General features: G+C 35.5%; 1 protein-coding gene across 9 annotated transcripts; it reads right to left on the bottom strand.

The window, feature by feature from the left end:
- Positions 1 to 881: 881 nt before the first annotated feature.
- Positions 882 to 23,409, bottom strand: LOC104887504 (protein LNK2). 9 transcript variants are annotated; one of them, XM_057392464.1, is made up of 10 exons: positions 22,886 to 23,409; positions 18,495 to 18,676; positions 17,742 to 18,399; positions 17,040 to 17,331; positions 16,320 to 16,449; positions 11,992 to 12,301; positions 11,812 to 11,892; positions 7,722 to 8,438; positions 7,289 to 7,443; positions 882 to 1,720 (listed from the first exon to the last, which is right to left on the bottom strand). In XM_057392464.1, the coding sequence occupies exons 3-10, from the start codon at positions 17,802 to 17,804 to the stop codon at positions 1,372 to 1,374; spliced, it is 2,097 nt and encodes a 698-aa protein (XP_057248447.1). In that variant the 5' UTR covers positions 17,805 to 18,399; positions 18,495 to 18,676; positions 22,886 to 23,409; the 3' UTR covers positions 882 to 1,371. The 9 variants fall into 9 exon arrangements, with proteins under 9 accessions (XP_057248447.1, XP_057248446.1, XP_057248449.1 ...); XM_057392463.1 differs by having other exon boundaries at positions 18,495 to 18,680; XM_057392466.1 differs by lacking the exon at positions 22,886 to 23,409 and adding an exon at positions 18,785 to 19,146.
- Between the last annotated feature and the right edge of the window lie 208 nt (positions 23,410 to 23,617).

Here is a 23,617-nt window from a genome sequence, read left to right on the forward strand (position 1 = left end):
AAACACCAAATACGTCCCTACTATCGTTACCCCCTCCTTTTTGTTATTCCTCATATCCATCAAAACCAAACTAATTTGATCAACTGGATTTTTCAATGTTCTTTATGTATGAGAAAACATTTATCAGAAATTGTGATAGTGAACTAATTCGATTGATAGACAATAAAAGCATACTAAAACGTAAGCTTAAGGACTCCTAAATCAACCAAGCAAAAAAAAAAGCCACATCTCTCAGTTCTCACAATGGTCTATGCAAGTTGCTCAAAGCAGTTGGCAATGCTTCTTCATGCGACCTGCATCAAGAGTGCATTTTGCATGCAGAAAATGTTCTATACTGCTTTGTGCAGCATGAAGTGGTATGAATTAGCATTTATTGGGTCTAAACAGGCCAGCTATCATCATTCCCAGGCAAATTTTTTGTCACACCATGATATGTTCTTATCATCTTACTAAAGGAAGCAAAAGTAAACCTATTGTTTGATTGCTTATATAGTTTCTTCAGGGTATAAAACAAGAAGCATTTATGGTTACATCTATGGTCCGTACTTCTAACTCTGCTCCACCATTCCTATATATCTCACTGGCTTCACATGCCCAAATCCCTGACAGCACTCCGTGTCGGATATAAGGATTCCCAGAAATTCTACAGAATGTTCCTGTTTGAGATACAAGAACTGGCATTCGCAGACCTGCCATATCTGTATAGCAGCTGTATCTCACAAGAACTCACGTTGAGTAGGATCTAAGTTACTCTGACTCGAGTACGTGTTTAAAAATGTCCAACTCGGCTATTTTTTGAAATGTTTCCATGATAACCACCCAAAATGAAGTGTTGAAGTGTCCATACTCGTGTCAGATTTTCAAGGATCCGACATGGGTACTTGAAATAAAATGAAGAGCTCGAGTAATATACTATAGGATTTGAATTTAATAGACCTAAATGGGGATGATAGATCATACTGTAAAATCCCCCTTGGCAGTTTAACTAGTTTATTAGGTATCAACAACCTAAATTCATACACATGCCACCAAGTCGGTGTGTGGGTTTACTTCCACAAAATCAGGTAACTTCATTTGGAATATAGTAATGCCCACAAACAAAATGAGCAGTCATCATATCTCAGAAGATTAAGATGACTAGGGAGATAAACTGGCTTAAGTTAAGTAGACAGATGCCTCAGTCTGCAGCAAGAAAATTAAGTGACCTCCATGACATGCGCCTTGCACAGACCAAGTCGGCTGAGAAAGAAAGAGAACCATCCAATTACAAGTAATCTGGTAGATCAGCTTACAAATGCAAGTTAACTAAGATATAAAGAAAGGAATTACCCTTATCATCCTGATAAAAATCTCTTCAATTGCATACAAAGTTCAATCTGCATGCTCTGCCATTGTTTGTTTCATTTGTGGATTGATTGTCATCTCGTTCCTAGACAAGTCATCAGGGACATCTTCCTCATGGGAATCGAAAAATGCCAGAGGGCTTTTTGATCCATACAAAGATAGATTACATTCATTTTCCGAGCTCTTAGCCACCAAACCAACTGGCAGGCTTCTTGGAGGAGCAGTTTCTAGTTGGGTTGAGACTTTCATTGATGTGGGTGACTCTAGTGTATCAGTATGTCTAACTGATAACTTAAGAGGTCTATGAAAGAGCAAGTGTGCAACAGCTCGATCTATATGGTTGGTCTCAGTCTCCACATCTGCATTTCCAGCAGACCTAAATCACATGTATAGATAAACAGAAGTGGTCAAAATATATTATTATTGTCAAAGAACACATAATTCTGAAAAGTTATTCACGTGTTCTAATGGAAAGGCTCTTTAGCTTTAACACCAAAAGAAATCTGATCAGAATTTTATTGAAGATCACACTCTTGAATTAGACCAACATATGTCAGTCAACTCTGTCAACTGCTATGATTATATTCATTTTACATAAAGTATGTTTCGATAGGAAGATTTGGAGGGAAAGAGAGGGAAGGTAAAGTGAGTGATTCATTATGAAAAGGGATAGGGAAGGAATTGAGAGGATCCACTTTCCTCCCCTCTTTGATAAATCACAATTCACATCCCTCAATGATTGGAAAGACTTGGAATGAAAATCGGAGCTCACTCTTTCCTTTCTCTTCACCTCACCTGACCTCCCTTTCTCTTCTCTCTATTTCACTGCCCTCCCTTTCCCTCCACAGATGCTATCCACACAAAGTGTAAAGGGTAAACATTTCAGCAAACAAAATTTCAATGTAGCCGAATACTAAAAGTTTGTTTGGATAGGGGGATTTGGAAGGAAAAGGAGAGAAGGGAAAGGGAGGGATTTAATCTCCCTTGTTTAGATACAACATGGAAAAAGAAATAGAAGGATTCAGTTCCTTCCCCTTTTAATGAACCAGCAAGTTCACTCTTCCCTCTCCATCCTTTCTTCTCTTTCCCTTCCCTATGTTTCCAACATCATCCTGGCATTAGGGCACTTATTGCTTCTAAATCATCTAATGCATTTTAGATGAACCCAATAAGCTCCTCTTCTGTGCACCATCGAGGCAAGGGTGTAAATTGGATGCGTTGAATTAGACTTTTACTAGTTCAAATACAGTTCCAAATAGTTTGGACTTGAAAATTTGAGTTCAAATCTAATCCAATTCTTTTGGAAGTCCAATCAAATCCAATTTAAATAATTAATTCCAGTTTCAATCCAATCCAAATCTTATGCATTACCTGTTATTTTTCTTCTTTTAAACCCAGCAAAATCTTGTAGGGTGTATATTTCTTAATAAAATAAAAAATCCCTTACACTTAAAATTTTTAATCAAAAAAAGGTGAGCATTTATCTTTTGGAACCAAATAATCGGAGTAATTTTTCTTTGATGCTAAAATTTTCAGAACCAACCATATCCAGTCAAATTTTGGCACAATTAGCAGCACGAATTATCAATTCGCTATTTTAAATTATGGAACATATTATAATTCTCACACACCCATGCAGGTGCCCAAGAAGAGATCCAACAAAAAGTTTCTCAAAATGAGACAGATGAATATGCATATTTTTTGAATTGAATGTGCAAATTTTTTTAAAGCTGAATAAGTATATTTTAGTTCTTGAGCTGTAAGTTTTTTGTCTTCGAAAAAAAGATGCACACTCTGTTAAAAGAAATGCACAAGTTTTACAAGTTGCACATTTAGTTCAAAGAATATGCAAAAGAATTCGAGATCCAATGAGAAGGGAGAGAAGGATTTATGTGCATATTTTTTGAACTGAATTTGTAATAAATGTGCATGTTAAAGTTTTTAAACTGTAAGTATATGCTCTTGAAAGATAAGATGTACATTCAGTTAAAAAAAAGCACAAAAAAAATGTTGCATATTTAATACAAAAAATATGTACATTTAGCTCAAAAAAAATGCAAAAAAAGTCCTATATATATAGTCCTATAATTATAGATATAGTCCTTTAATACAAAAAATATGTACATTTAGCTCAAAAAAAATGCAAAAAAGTCCTATATATATAGTCCTATAATTATAGATATGAAGGGTTAAAGTTACTACTTTTTGAACCGGATGTGCATATTTCTAAAGTTGAATAAGCATATTTTAGTTTTCGAGCTGAAAGTTTTGTGTGCTCACAAAAAAAAGATGCACACATCCTGTCCAAAGAAATGCACATGTTTGAAAAGTTGCACATTTAGTTCAAAAAACATGCAAAAAAAATCATTTTTATTCTTGTTGTTTTTACTGTTTTGACTGCGCGCGTTTGCCAATGCACTTCTTTGACCTTAATCTTTCATTGCATACTAACAAAATTATAACGATTGATTATTAATAAATTACTCATTGAAACGAACCAAATAAGACCCTAGATGACTATATTTTTTCTTATATATGAAGAATAATTTAGAAGATTCTCTCTAATTATGAAAGTGTTTAGATTCCAAATAGATAGAACAAAAAGAAACAAATGGAGTATATATTATGAACATAAAATTTTGGACATTAGGCTCCAAAAGGTTGAGCCCATATGCGATACAAAAGGTTAGGACTCTAAAAAATGAGTCAAAATCCAGTCCAAACATTATCTCATTCCATGATGGAGGAGCATCTACAACATCACCATCTCCAACCAAGGATCCAAAGCTGATTTCCATGGCGGCTTTAACTTTACGTGAAGTCTTAAACTCTTTAAGTCCTTCTATGTCCATGTTGAAGAGTCCACGTTAAGCTTGGTTAGTTAGTGTCCTTAGTTTCATTTTCAGTAAAATGTCGAGTTGTAAGAGTCCTAGCATGTGTTTAGGAGTTCTTCTTTCCTTTGTTGTTTTCGGTTGTTGTTTTATTTAGGACAAGTGTGTTAGTTGAGTCATGTAAGAAAGCATTTGATTAGCTAGGAGGTTGTTATGAATGCTCAACCACATCCACAAGTTCAGCAAGCAAGCAAGTAAGAGGAACGAGCCTTGAAAATAGAGTTCCTATCTCTAAGGTGCCTCATTCAAGTTGAAGAGCAGCCAAGTGCATGTGGCTGTTTGCTCCTATTCTTGTGGTGATTGATCCCCTTAATGTGCCGTGCAAGTTTAAAGTGTGGAAGAGCATATTCTCTCACCTAAGACATGCCTACAATCAAGGGAGAAGTGCAGCAAGTAGTGGAGATAGTTGAAGCATCCACAACGGCTAGTTTAAGCCTTGTTCTCACGTTTACTACATGGTTTAGTGGAGATAATGGCTGTAGTAGTTTTCTTCAGTTCCGTGCATTTTATTTTATGTTTAGAAAATCAGAAAATGGACATTAAGACTTGTATATATATCAATGAATGAAATGAGAAAAACATCAAGTTTTATGACCAACAAAATACAAGTGTGTTTTAATCTTTGTTTTCTTTGCCGTTTCTTGGATTGGAAACTTATAAGACTTTGTCCTTTGCTTAATTAACTTTGCCTAAGTTATTTTGTGATCTTAGGAAGTTCTAACTTTAGAGAGTGGTATACCTGTATCTCTTTGAAGCTAGGATAATATCCCATGTTAGGGAAACTCTCGGTTCTTCCTTAGTTCGATTTATCTCACCTTATGTGTGCTCCTACTTGTATGTACAAGTATACATCATTCCATTAACACCTCTCTCTCACAGAAATGATAAAAACTTTAGTCAAGGAGTACATAGATCAATCTAGCCAATAAAATATGCTAAAATGTTGAAGAAACACTCCTAAATGCACCTCCCAAAAATTTCAAAGTTCGAATAACATATAGTTAGTGCTGATTAAAATTTCACCAATATCTTACATTCTTACCTATGATCAAAAACTTTTTTTTGATGTCCCAAAGTTTTCTTACAGGAATCTTTGTCCCTGTGATAGTAATATTGGAGAGGACTCAAAAATTCAGTTAGAGAACACACTTATTTTGAACTAATTCATTAAGATGAACATTGGTTAATTTATGGTTTGAACAAGATAGCTAGTTTTGTAGGTTCAACAGGCTAACATATTGATAAAAAGGTATTTACCCACAGTGCAAAATCTGTAGGTAGACAACAACTTATGAAATATACATTTTGTGAATTTTTTTTCCTTTCCTTTTGCAAGTTCCCACACCTAGGAGTCAAGAGAGAGAATTATTTTACTTGAGAAGACTTTCAATTCTATTAAGTTGGATATCAAATTGTGTAGATCACATATCCATTCCCTTTTATTCTTCATAAAAAGAATATGGGAAGAAATCAAGGAAAACGGGTAAGTAATAAAAAGTGGATTAATGAAGTTAGTGGGGGTACGTAAGACCCATTAGGTTAAGCATTGAGAGATAAATTATGATTAAAAAAATGGGCGGGTGAATTTAGTGGGGGTAAGTAGGACTCATTAGGTGGGATATTTGGAGGTAATATATGAAAAACATACGCTGTAAAAGGAAAATTGAAAACAGAAAACAGCAGCTTCCTAATACGCAAAAGAGGAAGTACAAATATAAACGGAGACCAGTGAAACACGGGATGGAAATTATGGCCAGCTCCTCGTAGTGGCAATGGGAAGAGGACGAATACGCCTTGGAGATGCCTTTTAAGCAAAGGACGTTGACTATAATCATGACTTATATCAAGTTAGTTTTGTAAAGGTTATCTTAGTTTCAGGTTTCAAATTCAATGCTTATAATTTACGTCGAACAATCTGGTTAGCTCGACCATGATGTGTGTGCCTTGTTTTGGTAAAGCTTGGTGAGGAAAATTTGGGTTGTTACAATTAAGGAGTTTAAGATGTGGTGATCTCTATGAATTACATGCTCTTAGAGAGAATAATTTGCAGAAAACTATAAAGGAACTAATGTTATTAGAGAATAGGAGTAAATGCCATGAGGTGAAGGTTAAGTGGGCTAAAGAAGGGAACATAGTTCCAACTTATCAACAAAAGATGGTGAGTGGTAGGTGGCATCTTAGTTTTGTTAAAACAGATATATCTCTATAGTAAAGAAGCGGTTAGGAAGGTTTTGATGGAATCCGACTCTAAGTGGAACACGGTGATAAGTCTAAGTTCGGCATTAACACAAGTAGCTATGTTACTTTGGCTAGTGTTAAGGTTTTGGATTCTTCGACCAGGCAATCTGCCCTTTCCCAATCACTAACAATCCCTTTTTTTTTATCGAATCACAGCCTTAATGAGTGTCAAGCTCTGCTTCAATCCACCATACGAAATCTGTTTATCATCACTTTTACCATTTTGAGAGGATTGGGTGCTCTATAGAGTAGGATTTTCCTATTCTAGAAAGAAAATTATGGCAATGCATCCTCTTCTATGACATAAATTACAGCATAAAGTGCTTTGGGGATGTGAGTTTATGGCAGTGATTTGGTAGCTTCACTTAACAAGTATGTAACCATATATGAGTATTCCACAATAAAGCTCAAGGGGTGGCATTTGAGCTATTTATTTTTAAAGAAACATATATGTTGTTCTACATTACCAATGCAACTATAAATGTCACTTGTTAATACTCGACAAAGGTGCAACTTAAACTAAATTTAAGCAATTACTTAATTTGTGTGAAATTTGCTACAATGACTTACATTTTAGATTATATATAGTATATGACTTTGAAGGGATAAACCTAGACCTCCTGCATTGTAGTAATTTCCCGAATTTCATTAGTCGTTTCTATCTAAAAGTACTTATTGTTCATGCACAACATTTCCACATTTCTATATCAATTTCTAGCACAATTCAACATCACACTATTGCCTGTAGCATTGATAAACATAGACCAGTCAACAACTAAATGAATAGGAGAATTAAATAGGTCCAACTTGCTAACCTTTCATGACTATTCGTGTCTTCCTTTGCAACATCAGGTTCATAAGTGTTGCTCCTTTTAGTAGTGCTTGTATCATTAGCATAATGTCTTTGTGAAGCATTTTGAGCCAATCGATATAAGCTGTCTCTTATACACATCCTTATGTTCATGTCCAGCTGCAGAACAAGGAATGATTTTTCTTGAGCTTTACTTGACGTTATACAGAGAGCAATTATATGATACTTTTTATGTAGGCTGTCCTATAAAGGAAGTAGTAATTGAAAAGCAAATAAAAGGGATATATGTACTTATTGCTTTGTTTACCATATCAGATACTAAATTATGAAATACCTATTCAAGACTCCGATGCAATTTCAATCATATTATGCGACAACAGAGAATACGAAACTTTAACCAAACAATATGGTAGGAAGGGAGTATAACATTAACGTACTCTTGACATAATATCTTGAAGCTGGTAGAGAACTGTGTCTTCCACTGAATAGTCATTGACGTTGGAAATTGTACTAGAATCCTCTCCTTTGTTTGGAGAACCTGGATCGTAGCATGGCAGAGTGCTTAAGATCTCATCAGTGTCAAGATCAGTTTTTTCAATATGCCGGACTGTAGCCTCCTGGCAACTTCTCCGAGAAAGGGAGTGATCCCCACTCGAAGCTTGGTGACCTAATCGCTGCTTCTGCCTCTGAATAGCAAGCATTGCTCGCATTTGCTGCCGCCGCCTCAATTTTTCAATCTTCTCCTGGGGTGTCATCTTTGTGGGTTTCGTATTAGCCTCAAAAGGTTTGTTCAAAGATATTACGTCACCAGGACTAGCTTCAGAATTAGAGAGAATAGAATGGTTTCCATCTTCTCTTGGTTTCAATGTGCGCATGACTGGATATTGACTGGCAAAATTCCCGTATGCATAAGGGAAACCATATGGAGTTGAATAATGTTGCTGTGCCATGCGCTTAAATTCCTGTGACAACTGTTGTTGAACAGGAACTATATCTGGATGATTTTGTGTTGTAGATTTAGCACACTGGCGACCAAATTGTGGAACATTGGCTGCAGCTGATGGCCATGTGTCATATACATCCTGCAGCAGTGCAGAATCAGTTATTCTGTCAGTTGCCTGCTCATGCTTTGACTCACATTTAGACCATTTCACCTGTAGGGGGAGAAACAAGCTTCAAAGGTGAGGACACATTCTACAAACCTATTCCCGCTAGGAAGTTAAAGATGACTTTCTAGATGACTTGTCAACATAGTTTAGGATTTAGGAGGATGCACCTTGGATAAAGGTTACACAATTGACTATTTTCTTTTTGCAATTGTTTTATTTTTACTCTGAATAGTAAAGATGTCAAGGAGGCTATCTCTACCTGTCAATAAGATATGTGTATTGCATTTTCTTTTAAAAGCAAAAGTATATGTATTTATTTTGTGTCCCAGACACACACACACATACCCATACACCATACCAAAATAAAATAAAAATCTGCCAAAAAAAGGAAAATAAAGAAAGTTTATTGGAACGAAAAGACAGCCGTAGCTAGTATATATTATATTACTAAATATTTTCATCACAAGACCAAGCTCATAACATCTACATGGGGCTTTCACAAACTGAAGCTCCTCAGAAAAGAAGAACACTTTGAATCTTCTCAAATCTCAACAAACGCCATATCTCAAGAAAAATAGTATTACCTAAGCAACTGAATCAAAAGACACATGGCTAAAGTGAGACTAGGACATCAAGAAGAACCATCATCACTGTATTAAAACCAGGGTTGCCAAATTTGTGCTACGTCATGATCATATACACTCGAGTAACTAATAAACTACTTTCCCAACGTAATTCCTTTAATTTTCTTTTAATTGTAAATTAATTGATGGATAATAAAGCAAATATATCTTCTTGGGTGATGGTGCAAATATGATACCATGTAGGAATGACTACTCATTATATTTCCAGCAACGTCTACATAAAAGGAACAAATGTATGCTAACATACAAACCTTGAATTGCGGCCCACAAAGTAAAATAAGACTAGATATAATAAAGAAATTAGATACTTCCTCCGTTCCGAATTAAATGCAACAATTTAACTTTTTCACTATTCACACTTTTCACTTTGACTAAGATTTGTGATTTATACATGATGAAAAATATAGTCAAGTGAGATCTTGTTAGATTTGTCTCGTGACGTACTTTCACAAAAGGTACTTTTTATAATTTTTATTTATATGTAATTATAGATACTTGTGGTCAAAATAATGTCTCGGCATGCATAAAAGTGGATTTGTTGCATTTAATTCGGAATGGAGGAAGTATATAAGATCTATAATAAGACAATTCCCTGTGACAGCCAATACATCCTAGAAGGCGACGAGAGAGAGAGAGAGAGAGAGAGGGACATCTAATCTCATGAAATGAGAATATTATGCACTTCCTTAACCTAGGCCAACAAGTAAACTTCAGAAGGCCAACAATGAAGCCCTCAACAAGTCAACATAGACAAGCAGAGGATGATGACCTACATATTAAAGAAGTAAACATCATAATCATTACTTCATTAGGATTTTGGGAGCGACACCTGAACCAGAGCCATAAGTTTTCTAACTTCTAATCTGTAATATTTATCATCATTTGTTAAATCTAGGGTTTATCAAACAATCTCTCTGAAATGGCAAATTTTGATCGATGGAACATCTTAAAACTTTTACCATAGAACCAGCATTACATCACTTTTTTTTTACCAAAGGATAACCAATTCTTGGCAACTAGAAATGGTATTTGATAGAAAGGCACACAAGGTAGATTAAAATTTATTTAACAAAATCAAAGTCAACTGAGTTTTTAACTAATTAACTAATCTGATCAACTATCATATGGCATTCATGTCAACTTAAGCATATTAGAAACCATATTTTCACCTTTTTGTTTCTGCATCCATTTAGAATTGCTATCAACTTCCATGCATGTTCTTCACACTAACTTTTGGATCTTTAAATTGAAATTTTTGTAGTTTTGACTGAAGTTTTGAGGTATTAATGTATTATAGCCTGAATGATACGCAAATAGCTTACTCTTCAACTTGCATCACTCCTTTGAAGCACAAATAGCCAAAAGGAACAAAGCGCTTTACAACATCGTCCTAGTTTAAGTTTCAAAAGACTTTCCGTCCCTTCTAAGCTTAATAGGACAGCTAACAAATAGATGTGTAACTGTGTGTACCTTCTAGAACTTTTTACGATAAGTAATATGAGGTCTATAAGATTTCAAATATTCACAAGACAATCAAGACAACTTCATGTAGATACTTCGGTGAAAAGTTTTTTGCCTCTTCTAGAAAGAAGATAAAAAATCTGGCTCTAGGGGAAACTTGATAATTTTAGCATAATAATAGAAGATGAAGTTGAACCACTTAATTATATCATTAGCTCGTGGAGCAATTATGCTCCGATGATGATCCCGTACATGATATTAGATATCAGTGACATCTTCGCTTTTGATCCTGAAGTGACTGGGATATAAAGTCCAACAGCTGCAAACAAGAGCAAGTGAAGTTTGCTATGTTGTCCATTCAACAATGTGATTGACTAGAGAACCAAGACAACTCTAGCATATGCTAGATTAACCTTCTTAACTCTATCATGACTTAATTTATCATTACATTGTTTGCACCCAGGGTTAGGTTGTGTTAATGCGAGAATGTGAGGATAAAGGTGGAGTCCAAGGATCATAAGTTGCTGAAACAGGATCTCTAGGCTCTTCAGTAATAGATGCGGTTGTTAGAATTTTGGTTTGAGGTTCTTAAACAAAATTTAAACAACACTCTTATCCTTGATTCTGTCACAGAAACTTCTATTTTGTTTTATTATCTCTATGACTTAAGTAAATATTTCAAATCATCCTGCTTCTTTTATCTCGAGATTGTCAAACATTTTCTATAACGACAGTAGCTTGATGGAAGACTTTTTCCTAAAAACACTTTCTTCAATGTATCTGCGAGGAAAAATAGTTTTACTTGCATGCCATAATTTATGTTGGTCATTTTTTATTCCTATCTTCATTTATCAATTGGCCCCCCTATTCTAGTCACTCAACAAACAATATCAATCGGCTATTTGGCAGTTCGATATCAAAGGGGAAGCTCGCCCATAAAATAACAATCACCAATTTTCTAATGATAATAATTCAAGTGTATAAAGAAGTCAAGAATATGCAAAACTCTCACTTCTGACGTGATTTCAAATAGAATAAGTTTCAGTCTTTTAGACAAATGTATGAGACATTAAGTGATCTCATAAGCATTTCATAATTGGTTTGAAGGACAATTATTTTCCAGACACATATAGTATATCACTTTAAGCAACTTTTGTAGAAGCACAACTCCATAAGCATCCAGCTGGCAAGAGTGGGCAATATCCATCAAATGCCATCTAAATACAGTACTTGCTTCATAAAAAGTAAATTTCAGCCATAGAAATCCAATCCAGTGAAAAGATTTAAGAATTTTCAAGATGGAAACTATTTACCTTTTCTGCAGACATGCTACGAGATGCAATATTTTCACCAGCAATATGAGAATCAATTGCTGTCTTGATGCCCAATCCTTTCTGCTTATTAAAGTGACCGGTCAAAGAATTCTGTATAAGACTCATGTGAAGTAAAGAACACATATTAAGATCACTTTGACACTGTTACTTTTTCTGTACCTTTTCCTCAACCAAGCTTGTAGTCTGCACAGCATATTCCTCTTGTTCCACATGTCTGCCAATGGTTCGTCCAGGATAAGGTGAGACATCTGCCTTTTGACAGCCTGTTGTTACAGCAGGGTCTTTGTTGTGCAGATATTTAGAATTGATCTCATTATTAGCAGAGGTATTTCCTAATACTCCAAATTCCCAGTTCGTTAAGCCTAGAGCCACAGATGAGGATTTAGCTGCCCCACTTGTGAGATCCTTAGGTGAAGACCAAAGCTCATCTGTGCTGCCAAGACTGGTGTTGCCATCTAGGTCATCGTTGCTGCAAAATCATCACTTGTGAGAATACTCTGTTAGATGGATATTATCACAAAACTTCAAAATTTTGTTATCTCCATCAATAAAATTCTAGAAAAAGAACAAAAGGGACAAACAAAAACAACTGTGCCTAAGAAAAAAGGTAAAAGCAGAAGTCAAGAAGACAGGTCGAAGAATCAAATGAGGCAGTGCACACAACTATAAAAAGAAGTAAAAGCTAGCAGACGGGACCCTAACTAGGGTATGCTACAATATTTATTTGACTGCCTGTGTTTAACATGCCTCAATTATCTATGCGCCAACTCAAACATCTATCTTTTAGTTGAGCTGACTCCCGCCTTAAATTCTACAAATTCCTCTACTAATACCCTAGTCCCTACCATATAAAGATAATTGGCATGTACTTCAGCACCCTCCTGCAATTTATGTGTCGGATGAGTTGCTTCTATGTTCTTTCACACAAAAACTAAAACAACCAACAAAATGACTTCATGTCTCCAACCCACTATATTGGCTTTTGGTACAAAACTACAAATACTAAATAAAATTCCTGCGTTCTGCATACAGCCAAATTTTCACACTTCACAGCGCATACTTGTTTTGAGAAAAAGCTCCCCCCCCCCCCCCTTCCCTCTCCTAAGCTCTAAAGATGTTTTTTCATTAAACCACATATAATCTATTTTTCCAATGAAAAATGGGAAGTATCCATGATAACACCAAGTCCAGTAACCTTTCCAAATTAACGTGGTGGATTTAAATTGCTTGTGGTCCGCCCGCCCTCTCCTACGCAAACAATTGAAAACATTTGATGCTCTAAAGATGTTTTTCATTAAACCACATATAATCTATTTTTTCAATGAAAAATGGGAAGTGTCCATGATAACACCAAGTCCAGTAACCTTTCCAATTTAACGTGGTGGATTTAAATTGCTTGTGGTTACAACTACCGTGCTTATCCAGAATGACATTACTGTAATACGTAAAAACTGCTAAATGCTGTCAAAAAGATCTTCACTGTGTGTGTACTTTCCTTTTTGGTTGTCCCTTATTAGGCTACCCACTTCTTTTTTGGGCGGACTGGTGCCACCAATTCTTTATTATTATCTTTACCTTCTCATTATATACTCTTTTCTTCTATGATCCATATACCTATTTCTCCTAAAACTACGTGCCCAAAGGAGGGAGTACACACACACACACACACACATATTCTCTTTCACCCTAAGCCACATCTTCATACCCCCCCCCCCCTCTCTATCTCGGATCTCGCTCTTCAAGTCTCTCCCTCATTAGAATGCCTTATTCCTTCTGATCTCCCTCATTTCAAATCTCACTTTATTATCTGCAAAGAAATTCACTAGACATAATATAGGAGACCCAAAAATTAGCATGTGAAATCTTCATTCAAGCTAACGAATATTTTGGTTCATTAAAGATAATATGTTGAAGCTTTTTTAACAAACATATAAGACGACATTCTTCCTTAATTCTGTAAAAGATAGTTCTTATGGATGTGTTGCTAATTGGTATGAAAGATTAGATGAAGATGCATGTTGAGGGAATTAAACTTCGCAAATGCTATGTTTGTTAGATGATGCCATTACTTGAAGTGGAATTTTTTGGACCAAAAAGTAACAATGATCAATAAAGATTGGGATTCCAAAGAGAATTAAGTCATCTTTCGATTCACAACATGAACTATATCAAAATATATTTCGCAGAGAACTTATTATAAAATTGGTGAAAATGAAACCAATTTGGGGACATGTTTTGATAAATTACCAGCCCAATTGATGAAGAGATAATCGAAAGATATCAAGGATGGGTTGGAATATACAGAAACTAGGGATGCTTGCGTTCCTTAAAAACAGAGTTAGAAAAATATAGGGAACTAGTAGTATGCCAACAAATAAAGAGTCAATTCCCCTCATATTAGAATACACCCAATGAAATATTCTATCGAAGTATTATATAAAACAGATTAATAGGAGAGATTATGAGAAAAGATTATACAAAAAGACATAAGTTACCTAGAAGGTTCTTTAGAAAGGTTACCTATTGTGCAGAAAAGAAAAGAAGTTGCAAATGTTGGTCTTGCGGAGATGTCGATCACTTTGCAAATGAGTATAAGAGAGCTAAGTTCAATAATGCATGCTTTAGGTAGTTAGAATTATGCAGGTAGTTTATGTAAAGGAATGAAGTTGTAGGATTATCCCTAGGTAAAAATAAAAGAAACAATATAAATATATGATGAACTATATGATAAATTATCATTATTGAAGATTAAATGCCCGATGAGGAAAGCAAATAAGAAGAAATAAATAATATCATGGAAAGTGAAGAAATAGAAGATGCAGAAGATAAAATAGATGACGTAGGAGCCCCTTTATGACAATTAAGAAAGGCGGGATGTTCCACGGATGAAGAAGATTTAGACATTATAGAAGATTAGGATTTTCCAGAAATCAGAAAATACAAAATATTTGAAAGCTCATTGATCCCTTGCAATTTATTAAGCAACTTATGTTTGCGAAGAAATAGAGGGAAGCATAGTAATATATGACATTAAAAAAACGACAGCTGAGGTTACCTTGATATATTGGAAGAGCATTAGAAAGCTTAAGGAAAAAGGAAATTATGGGTATATCCGTATATGTGTCTTGGATTAGTACCAAACTTTGGGAAAGACGTTGATTGTTTAACCATTGTTTGTGATATTTATCATAATCATTTTTACGACCAAATACAAGTGAAATTACTTGCAATCTAAGTCAAGGAACATTAAGCTTCATATGTAAACCAAGGTATTATGAATGTATGTATGATGCAAATGCACCAAGGTTCTTGAGAATTAGATTGCTAACTTTTGTTTCAAAACTAGGGATCCATAGGGATAATGATAAGATCGAAGGTAATATGTAGAGTAGAGTATTTAGTAGAGGGAGATTATAAGGGAGAAAGAACTCATTAGGGAAGCAAAAGTACAAAACTGCCTTGAGAGTTGAGAGATAGAAATAGAATGGCATTTCCATCACTCTTGAAGCATAGAAACTCTAGGATATTTCATGAGTATTTGAATACTTAAGCATTTGAGTTTTGAAAAATCTATCCATATTTAATATACAAGATCATTTAAAAGGCAAGGTTATCATTTGAACCTTATGTCTTTAATAGCCTTTCTGCTATTTTTACAATTCCATCATAAAAGTTAAAACACAAGATAATCTACCTAGACACCATGGTCTAAGGTAGGGAACAGAACATGTATGTGATATGCCTGATCTGAGAAGGTATTGTCAAGGATAGCCACCTAGCTAAAGCTGAAATGATCAGAATACAACACCAGAGGAGCCAGTGCCAACTAAGTTCAGGTATTGGCAAACTTCTCCATCTAAGTCATTGTTGGGGAGCATGGTGCACTAGAAAAAACTATTTATGATGTAAGTAACAGAGCTTTGTAATTAGTCAAAAGTTATTAATTATTGAATAATTGGGTTATTTGCATGATACTATTATTTCCTATTAAGTATGAACTTGTAGTTTTCCGTTTCTTATGAATAGCCCCTTAGATACATGGGCAACACCTCTGACTAGGGATCTATGTATTTTCTAAAAAGAAAAAATTGGCATATCATGGCTTCAATTTATCAGTCGTAATGGATATTGGAACAAATCAAGTTCAGAACGAGGCATCATGTTATCTTGGGATTGTTACAGATCTTTAAAAAAAGATGATATCCAGGGAGATAACACACCAGAGTTTTGATGTGAAACTGAAGCATTATTGTATGAAATTCTGTTCTGCTTATAGAGTACTGTCCTTTACATCACAGAATCTCCGTAATAGGTGATATGTTTTCTTATTTATTATAATCTCAAGCACAAGGACATGCAGTGATGCATATATACAAAGATCAGACACTAGAGTCAGACCACAGTACAAGCCTACAAGGCAATCTAGGCAATGATAAACATGCAACCAGAAGCTGACACCTGGCAGGAGCAAGTAACTTCTTTATTACCTGAATATCCGATCAAGGTCATCAAAACTTCCAATGCTAGTCCAGCTGTTGCTAACAAGATCACCAAGGTCCTTGTCCTCATGATGATTCCCAGAAATCACCGGATTTATATCACACTGGCGTTTCTTAGCTATAGGGAAACAAGTTATTTAACTGAAATCAGCAATGACACAACAAAGTACTTTTATGAGATCAATGGCAAATTTCTATCTAAGGAGGGAAATGGTATGACTTCAGAGGAAAATAAAACCCAAAAATAGCAAAGAAGAGTACATTTGCAAAAAGAGATACCAAGCACAAGGAACAGTTTATCTCAAGTAGACGCCTAGAACTGGTTCATGCTATATCAAGAAGAATTGGGAGTGCCTAACACTTGACTCTGTTTCTCTGAAGGACATAGGAATTTCAAGACAGTTTCACTGGTGCATCTTGTGCAAGCAGCTACCTGAATGAACTAGAACATAACATTGCAACATTTGCACAATATTGGAAACAGTATGAATATTGATTATTGAAGTGCTGATAGCCCATATAAAAGTCTAATTTTCACCCAAGCATAACTATCCTACTAATCATGGGTATTTAACCCTCTTTTTAAGTTGGACCTCTGATATTTTTTAAGTTAAATCTCTAATTCTCTATACAAAATCTATAGTGAAATTCTTGCTCACCCATGTTGTTGCCATCCCAGCAACTAATAGGAAAGTGATATTTTAGTACCTATGCCACTGTCGTCAGTTTTTGAAGCAGAAATTGAAGGCAAATCAAGTTGAGAATCAACAACTGCTCCTGAAGCAGAAAGACCATCAGTTTTATCTCTTTTACTTCCATCTATGTACAACTTAGAAGTAGATATTCTTTCTTCAGCAGCCTTGCTTTCTGAATCTTCTCTAATCAATGCTTTTTGGTCATTATCGCCAAAATCAGACAAAACCTTTTTGTCAATATCTTCTGGATAAGGCACAATGTGGTCGTCAGCTTCTCTATTTTCACCCCATAGAATATTTGCTATCTGACAATACATTAGCGAATTCAATTAGTCTTATGCCATGAACTGGAGAAACAGAAAACTACAGCCTGCAGACCCAATTTCATTCGCCAACTGAATAGCAAACAAAATTAATTATGTCATATTGGGATGTCAACAATAGTTTGGGATCTAGGAGGACCTTTTCTTCCTTCACTTAAACTGATTTCCCAAAACAAGGTGTTGCTACTACATATAATGATTTGAATTCTTAACAAAAACAAATATTGATGGTGTTTCCTTTAATTATAGTCAGAAGAAACTTGCAACTTTTCTGAATATATATCCTTACAGTACTACAACATCAATATTTAAATGATTTAATGCTTATAAAAACTCCTTTCCTGGTAATAAAGGGAGGAAAGGGGTTCAGAATTTAAGATACACAGAATTACCCTAAATAGGCAAAAAGGTTGTTTCCAATTGCCTGTTGTGCAAACAAATTTAGTTAGTCCCATATGATCCAAAACACAAGATGGTGAATCTTATGGACTATTGGACATTCCCAACTATAATTTATGTAGTAAAACTATTTCTTAACATCAATTTTAATCATCATATCAACAGTTCAGGCAAAACATATAAACATGGATTTCCACCCAAACTTAATATAATAATAACCCTTCCAACTACTCAGAAATCATATTTTGCTAACATCACTAGACACTAGCCATTCGCAAATAAATAAATAAAACTTCACAGGATTAAGTGCAACTTGATGAGTACTCCAGTAGCATGGTTATTGGCATAGGTGGTTAGAACATTCATCTCCGTCATTCAAGAAATCTATGTCATGCAAGTGAATTTGTGGAATTGGAGAAGATATATGTTGAAACTTATAAAAAGTAACTTATCATTAAGGTCCTTCAAGACCTAAACTCATTTCTTAAAAATAAGGAAGCTATGATACCCAAGGTAAACAGTAACCACATAAAAAGCCACAACACCAGAAAAATATCCTTAAAGGAAGCATGAGGCACTTTTTGGTGCCAAAGGTGACGCTTAGTGAATTAAATGACCTCCTTATTTCCATTCTCATCCCATAATGACAACCTAAAGAAAATATGTAATGAGAACTCGGAAGCATGGTTATAAATCTCGGCCGCATCACCGCATCGTGACCGCATTGTAAAGATTTTTGAGCTTACCACGACCGTGTTATCAGGCCAAGACAGCGGCAAACCATCCATATTCACCGCCAAAGTGGTTCGACAACTATTTCTACAGCCGCCATTGCGACAGTGACCTCATCCGAGATTTAAAACCATGCTACGGAGAGTGAAGATATCAACGGGCAATGCAATTTCCTTGCGCTCGATTGAGAGAGTAACTTCCTTTCATTAAGATAAAACTTCATTATATGAGGAAGCAAACATTACAGCAAAGAGAACCAAAAATCTTGTATCCACGTAACATATTAAAACCAGCAAGACTATACATTGTACATCGCCGAAAGATAAACCTGAAAGCCCATTAGCCCACAATGAATAAGAATGAAGGGAGGCAAATAGAATGACTCTAAAGACCGACGGTACAAGAGACAATAACACCATATCTTCTACACTTGCCAAAAATCCTTCACCAGCCGTGAACCAACAGTGTAGCCATGCCAAAAGAATTAGAAAGAAGTAAAGAATTAGCCTCAACGCTATCAAGTGTCGTCTAGAATTGTTCTCAAAAAGTGACAAGAGAAAAGGCTAAAGAAATCGCTTACCCAACCTCTTAAATTATAAGTTCCCACAAATCAAAAACATAGGGAGTTCCTCTTTACAAGGAAACTGCAATGGAAGATATCACTTCCTCTTACCATAAATTTTGCATTAGGAGCTTGATGTAATAAGAAGATAACATAGACTTCAAGATAAGAGAATTAAATCTGTTGTTTCACTACCCAGCTTCTATTGGGAAGAACCGAAGAAACCTTTCCCACCATTGGCACCTTACAAGCTCAAAAACCTAACAAGGAAAAGGAAGGATAATAAGCCTTATATAGCTAAAATTGGACAACTAATGACTCAGTGATTATGGACCACCTATGAAACTTGACAACATAAAGTCCTGAGCAACAGGATACTATAACAAAAGCCTAAGGTCACATCACATAGTGGTCTATATAGTTCCCAAAGTTGGAAAAACAAGTAGCTGAGCTCGTAGTCCAAAAAAACTTACAGAGGACCTTAATCACAAAAACACATTATCAAATTATATATGGCTGGCACAGGTATTATAAGATAGCTCTATAAACCATATAAAAGGCTGTAAGACAACATAAAACTGCAAATAAAAAACCTCCTGGACTGCTTTCTTTAAGAAATATACTTGCTCTAATCCTTTATAAAGTTGGTGTTCGTGGAGCCGTGGAGGTGTCTACAATTATCCATTCTAGAAAAAGTGAGCAAAGTGGGAACGGGTCATTAAACCTAAGGTCCTAACTTCAAAGGCTAACTATCAGCAACGTAAAGAAAGGCAAGAAGGAATGGAGAGCTTACAGATATTTGGTTTTCTTCAGTTTTGTGTCAGTCTCCAATGTGTATGGTAAACTATCTAACTCTTGGGAGTTTGGTGATACTTATACCACCCTATGCTACACATTAGGCCATAGCAAGAGATATATAGTGTAATTTTTGCTTGTTCATCCCTTAAGAGAATTCATCAGGAAAAAGAAACTAAGAATCTGATTCTTGGCCATGCTGCTTATACCACCCTTTACTTTCTCTTTGTGTAATTTATAATTCAATCTACACAATATGCTTCTCCTAATTACAAACCAAACAAGTGATGAATCTACGACATCCATAGAACTATATAATTCTACTTTCAACATAATTCTATAGTACTATCTTTCCTCATATTTCCACATTAAAACAGGTTCCAAGGAGAGTGTTAAAAACATCAGTAATTCAGTATCATTGATAAATTGGAGACGGTAGCTATATCAACCATTTAAATTGATTATAGAACTACGTAAATCTTAGGTGGCTTGGATGGGGGAAATGCATTAGGGGTCTAATGGAGACAAAATGAAGATGAAGAACATGACCTTAGGTTGTAGTAGAAGAAATGATGTAGATAATGCATCAGGTGCCATAAATGTTTTTTATGCTCCATTGTCAAATCAATCAAAAAAAACCCTAGTTGTAGCACTTCCCACCTCTTCCTAAACACTTCTTCTTTGCTTATTCTACAAAATACACAAAGTTGAAAGCTAGAAAAAAGTCAATGCTGAAAAAAGGGCACATCGATTACCTACTTTTCCACCATAAGCACATGCCTAAATGAAAATACTCATAATTATTAGCAGATTCTATGATATACTGCTAAATTATCCAGTATCTACTTATCTCCCCCTGTTGAAGATGGGATTGATATTCCATTAATATTCACAGTATATGTTGCAAGTTATACAGAAAGGATTACAAGAGGAAGCTAAGTATCACATAGGCCACAACTACTAGACCTTAATGGGTGTAAGGGTTGGGTCAAGGTGGAAGGGCTTTGATTTGATAGAGTCGTGAATAGAAATGGGTCATATTTGGACAAGGTCAATGCAGGGTCAAAATTATAGGCCAACTTTTTGCAAAAGAAAAGAGGTCTGGAAAAATAAAACTTTTGTATATGTACAGTTAAATCTATGTGTCCTCATTTCCCCCTCTTTCCTATCCCCTGTATCCCTACTTGTAAGGATTTATGCCTTGAATCTCGTCTAGGACTTTTCGCAGGCCCGCCCGGTCAGCTCGGGCAGGTTCGCCTGACCGGGTGGGGTTGCTCGTCTCAGCAGGAATGTAATAGCAGGGCGCCCGATCGGGCGTGGTTGCCGAACTACGGCCGGGCGACCAGTACCCCATCAGGCCCGAGACGAATCTGGGGTTGGAAGAAACGACCCGATTGGGCAGTGGGCTTTTTGACGCGCGGGTGCGATTTTCGAGTCGGGTTATAATATGTTTTTAACCTAATTCGTTTAAGTCGCCATTAGTGTATTACACACATTTGTGATCTGGAATTCCTCAAGATCAATAAAACTTTCTATCTCTCCTGCCCGTGGAAGTAGCCAACACACCGTTGGTGAACCACGTAAATCTGTGTGTTCTTTATTGTTTTCTGCATTCAATATTTGTTCTTTCTCACCTCTATTATAACACTACTCTTCTATGGGCTTGAAACCCGCACGATCTGACCCTCAATTGGCCCGCAACAAAGTGACACAACATTGACCCTACCTGCTATTAACCTACACCAACCTAGTGTGACCAGCCCAATGACCAGGTCTAAAGCAACTCCAATGGTGCAAAAGGAGGACTTGCTAGCAATTTTGCAAAATACTTAGCTAGTTGCTTAACCATTGGAGCACAAAATGGAGTTTTGCTTTGCTAAGCAAATTGGCTCTATAGAGCAAATTGGCTTAGCCAAAATGTTGGGTCCCACACAGTGACACAACACATAGCTTTTCAATAAGTGATAATTTATATATAAAAAAAAAGGAAAAGGTGATTGTGGGACCTACCTAAGCAACAAAATAGTTTAGCTAAGCCACTAAAGGGAAGTTGGCTAAAGATAGAATCAGCTAAGGAAAATGATGTGGCATCTTTAGCCAAGTATTATTTTAGCTAACCATTGAAGTTGCTCTAAGTGTCTAACAACTACTAAAGCTAACGGTAGGACATCCATTGCAAATTTACAAGATAATCATGAAAACAGATTCTTGGTCATAATTTAACTTCGATGTTGTTACTAAACATATGAATTGGACTTATTCCATGCTCTTATCCTTAAATATAGTAGTATAAAATAAATACTACTACAATCAAATTTATCTTAAGTGGATGCCATCTAGCTTATTTGGTAAACTCTTGGGGGATGGTACCCAAGACCTACTAAGCGCTAAAGCCCAAGTTCACACCTTTTTTTGTCATGAACCTACAACATTTCCGTCCAATTCTCCCTTACATTTTCCCTTGTATTCTACAAAACCCAAAAGAAATAAAAAAAGGAGAGATAAAATAATTTCCATCATAATCCCTCTAGTTTTTATTAGTTTACTCATTTTGACTTTTGACACTCTTTACCTCCATGACTTTGACTATCTCTAATGATTTGTACTTGGAAGAAGAAAATATAATCCTATGAGATTTTGTTAGATTCGTCTCAATGTGAATTATCCAAATATCAATTTTTTATAATTTTTGATTATTGATAATTCAATATATTAGGATTTTTTTTCAAATTAATGCATTGCTCCAAAGAAATGGATAAACTAATAAAATTCGAAAGGAGTAATAAGCACATTCCTATGTAAAAAAATCCCCATGATCCTAGTTTAAGGGTACATCAACTAATTTTGTCCTTCCAAAAGAAATTAACATTCATTATTAAGGTAATATCAGAAATTCAACCCCCCCCCCAAAAAAAAAAAAGATTAGCACAAAATACTCCCTCAACATAATTAATCCAAAATCCACAATAATGCCTCAAATTTTCCCATTAACTCCACAAAAAAAATAGATTTAAATTCGTAAAAAATGTGAAGAAAAAAAAAGTTTACCTCTTGGTCGTCCCAATCAAACATCTTTCAGAAGATCAAAGCTTACCCCATTCTCCTCTTTCTCTCTCCTAGAAATTCTTGAACTCAAAATGCAAATTCATACACACAAATCAAAACCCACTTCCAGAAAATCAACTTTAAAGATTCAAACTTGGAAAAAAATGAAGACAATTGAGAACCAGAAAATGCGCACAAGTTGCAGCAACTCACAACTAACACAAGTGGGTGTATGCCAGAAAAAAAAGAGAGTGAGAAAACTTGGGGTTTCTAGAGAGAGAAAGAGAGGTTGAAATTGCAAAATTCAATTGACACGTGTAATCAAAGTTTGGCTGAGAAATGCGTATCTAAATTTGTGGTGTCAACAATGTTTCCAGATCAATTTCTGTAGTTTTATTGGTTCTTCTGTTTTTTATTTTTTTTTATTTTTGAGGCACAGAATATGCATTCTTTTTCTTGAATTTTCGAGGTTCACTAGTTTTTTTTAGTTTTCTGTTTTCTTTTAAGGAGGAATATTTTCTTGGCTGTTATTAGCTTATTATGTGTATTCCCCGGGTTACTGGACTGTGTTACCCTTTACCACGTCAGCGATAACTTTGTAATTTGGTTATCCACATTATATATTTAACAGCTAAGCACATAAATGTGGGTCCCATACCAATGAGATTGAGTTAGGGTGAGTTTATTCCTCAGACCCAAATCCAACCTTTAGACTGTGCCACATCAGTTTTCCAT

The sequence above is a fragment of the Beta vulgaris genome, chromosome 2, assembly GCF_026745355.1.
Source record: "Beta vulgaris subsp. vulgaris cultivar EL10 chromosome 2, EL10.2, whole genome shotgun sequence".
NCBI classification, from domain to species: domain Eukaryota; kingdom Viridiplantae; phylum Streptophyta; class Magnoliopsida; order Caryophyllales; family Amaranthaceae; genus Beta; species Beta vulgaris.